This window comes from Pongo abelii, chromosome 2 (assembly GCF_028885655.2).
Source record: "Pongo abelii isolate AG06213 chromosome 2, NHGRI_mPonAbe1-v2.0_pri, whole genome shotgun sequence".
Taxonomy (NCBI): Eukaryota; Metazoa; Chordata; class Mammalia; order Primates; family Hominidae; genus Pongo; species Pongo abelii.
Genome location: NC_085928.1, coordinates 151350804 through 151353604, shown reverse-complemented (window position 1 = coordinate 151353604; position 2801 = coordinate 151350804). Strand labels below are relative to the sequence as shown.

At 42.9% G+C, this 2801-nt stretch overlaps 1 protein-coding gene across 1 annotated transcript; it reads left to right on the top strand.

Annotated features, from left to right (window-relative positions):
- Nucleotides 1–1659: 1659 nt before the first annotated feature.
- Nucleotides 1660–1973, top strand: LOC100447408 (non-histone chromosomal protein HMG-17-like). The gene has a single exon (XM_054552763.2). It carries the CDS (start codon nucleotides 1675–1677, stop codon nucleotides 1945–1947), a length of 273 nt encoding a protein of 90 aa, XP_054408738.1. The 5' UTR covers nucleotides 1660–1674; the 3' UTR covers nucleotides 1948–1973.
- The last annotated feature ends 828 nt before the right edge of the window (nucleotides 1974–2801 follow it).

The window sequence follows — 2801 nt, the reverse complement described above, 5'->3', positions numbered from 1 at the left end:
ACTCTGTCTCAAAAAAAGAAAAAAAAAATTAGCCCTAGGCTTTTTTTTTTTTTTTTGGATAAAACTCAGATGCTCTTGCCAAATTTGAGGCATTTGATTCCCTATTCAAGAATCCTTCAAAAGTCTTATCATCCTAAACTCGACAATTTATTTCTGATTGTCATCATTGAAGAACAATTTATTTCTGATTGTCAGCATGAAGAAAAGCTACCAAGGATGTGTAGATTTTCGTTCACATTATGATTCTTAACATGGTAGTATGTTAAGCATGTCTTACCCACTCCTAGATCTTCAGGGAAGAGTTCCCCCAGATGAGTTGGTTTAAGCCCCTCTGTTCATGGATGAGGAAACTGAGGCCCAGTGGGGCTGAGAAACTGAGTCTACACAGAAACTCAATGAGATGCATAAAATGAGACCAGAGTGCTCAGCTCCTGGTGAGGCTTTCTTTCTGTTTTTCTGTGCTGGTTTTTTTTTCTTTTTCTATTTTTAACCTCACTGTCATGCAATATGCCCATGCACTGTGCCATTTCTTTAACTCAGAAACTCACTATCAAATTTGATCAAAATTTTCAAACTCTCCATACATTAAATACCAGTATTTTTAAAAAATTACCTGGGCTCGGTGGCTTATTCCTGTAATCCCAGCACTTTGGGAGGCCAAGGTGGGCTGATCACCTGAAGTCAAGAGTTCCAGACCAAACTGGCCAACATGGCAAAATTCCATTTGTACTAAAAATACAAAAATTAGCTGGGTGTGGTGGTGGGCCCCTGTAATCCCAGCTACTGAGGAGGCTGAGGCAGGAGAATCACTTGAACCTGGGAGGCAGAGGTTGCAGTGAGCCAAGATTGCGCCACTGCACTCCAGCCTGGGTGACAGAGTGAAACTCCATCTGAAAAAAAAAAAAAAAAAGTCTAAAATATACTTTTGTAAACCTGAAAAATCATGATTTTTTTTTTTTTGAGACAGGGTCTCACGCTATTGTCCAGACTGGAGTGCAGTGGCATGATCACAGCAGACTACAGCCTCAACTTCCCAGGCTCCAGTGATCCTCCCACCTCAGCCTCCCAAGTAGCTGGGACTACAGGTGTGCACCACCAGACCGGGCTAATTTTTTTTTTTTTTTTTTTTTTTTTGTAGAGATGGGGGTCTTGCCTTGTTGCCCAGGCTGGTCTTGAACTCCTGAGCTCAAGTGATCCACCTGCCTTGGCCTCCCAAAGTGCCCGGCCAATCATGATTCTTTAGATAGTCTATGATTTTAAAAGTCCCTCATTGGTCCAGAATAATGAAGGTGAAGAAAATACTTTCCATATCCTGGAGTCTAGGGCATCCTTCTATGAATAAGGAAATGTAGCCTAAAAGAAAAGTAGGACCTATCTTTTTGCATTCCATCTTTATGTGAACAAAGATGTCTCACACATAGTGATCAGAACTCATTCCTTCTATTCCAACAAGTCATGGGCTTCTGGTGTGTCTCCTAGACAATGCTTAGGCGAAAGTTGGAGCAATTCAAAATTTGAATTCAATTTCCTAGTTGCCAGGATTGTGTTATCTGATTTTATTAAGAAATAACTGATGGAACAGTGTGAAGAGGCGAGAAAGACCCCCAGATCAACCAAAGCCTGCACCCCGCTGGATCCCACGCCCCACGCCTACGTCCCGCCAGCGCTGCCACCATGCCCAAGAGAAAGGCTGAAGGGGATACTAAAGGAGATAAAGCCAAAGTGAAGGACGAACCACAGAGAAGATCTGTGAGGTTGTCTGCTAAACCTGCTCCTCCAAAGCCAGAGCCCAAGCCTAAAAAGGCCCCTGCAAAGAAGGGAGAGAAGATACCCAAAGGGAAAAAGGGAAAAGCTGATGCTGGCAAGGAGGGGAATAACCCTGCAGAAAATGGAGATGCCAAAACAGACCAGGCAAAGAAAGCTGAAAGTGCTGGAGATGCCAAGTGAAGTGTCTGCGTTTTTGATAACTGTGTACTTCTGGTGACTGTACAGTTTGAAATACTATTTTTAAATCAAGTTTTATAAAAATGCAGAATTTTGTTTTACTTTTTTTTTTTAAAGCTTTGTTGTTAGCACACAGAACACTTCATTGTTTTAGGGGGTGGGGCATATGTCCCTAACAGAATGTCTCTGAAGCTGGATTGATGTGGGGAAAACACCTTTCCCTCCTAGTTTTGAGAGACTTCCTCTTGGCTCCCAGGAGGAGGGATTCCCTGACTTTGACACAGATGGCCTCTTGGCACAAAAGCCTTGTGGCATGGAAAAACAAATTCGTTTTTGTGTCCTCTTCTCCCTTTCCATCTTTCAGCATAGGCTTAACTCCCTTAAACCCAGACATCTGTTGGGACCTGACCCCCAATTATTGGTTACCAGTGTGTGAGGCAATCTGGACTTTCCGGTGATGCCACTGAGATGGCACCCCTCAAAAGAGCAGTGGTTCCGTTTCTAGATTGTGGACCTTCAGATAAATTCTGCCATTTGCATTTCACTTCCTGAAAGTCAGGATTGACTCGTGAAAAGTTGTTAAACAACATGCTAAATGTGAAATGTCAACCCTCATTCTATACTCTTCCCATTGAGAGCATCGAATGAAGACTTCATTGGGTTTTATAGTGGCTTCCTGAGTTTTGGTAATCCATTAAAGAAGAGAGTTTGAAAGTTGTTGTAGGCCGGGCGCGGTGGCTCACACCTGTAATCCCAGCAGTTTGGAAGGCCGAGGTAGGCAGATCACAAGGTCAGGAGATCGAGACCATCCTGGCTAATATGGTGAAACCCTGTCTCTACTTAAAAATACAAAATAT

What these genes read in the sequence shown, in the direction of transcription:
- LOC100447408 (XM_054552763.2), top strand. Translation starts at nt 1,675, where the DNA reads ATGCCCAAGAGAAAGGCTGAAGGGGATACTAAAGGAGATAAAGCCAAA.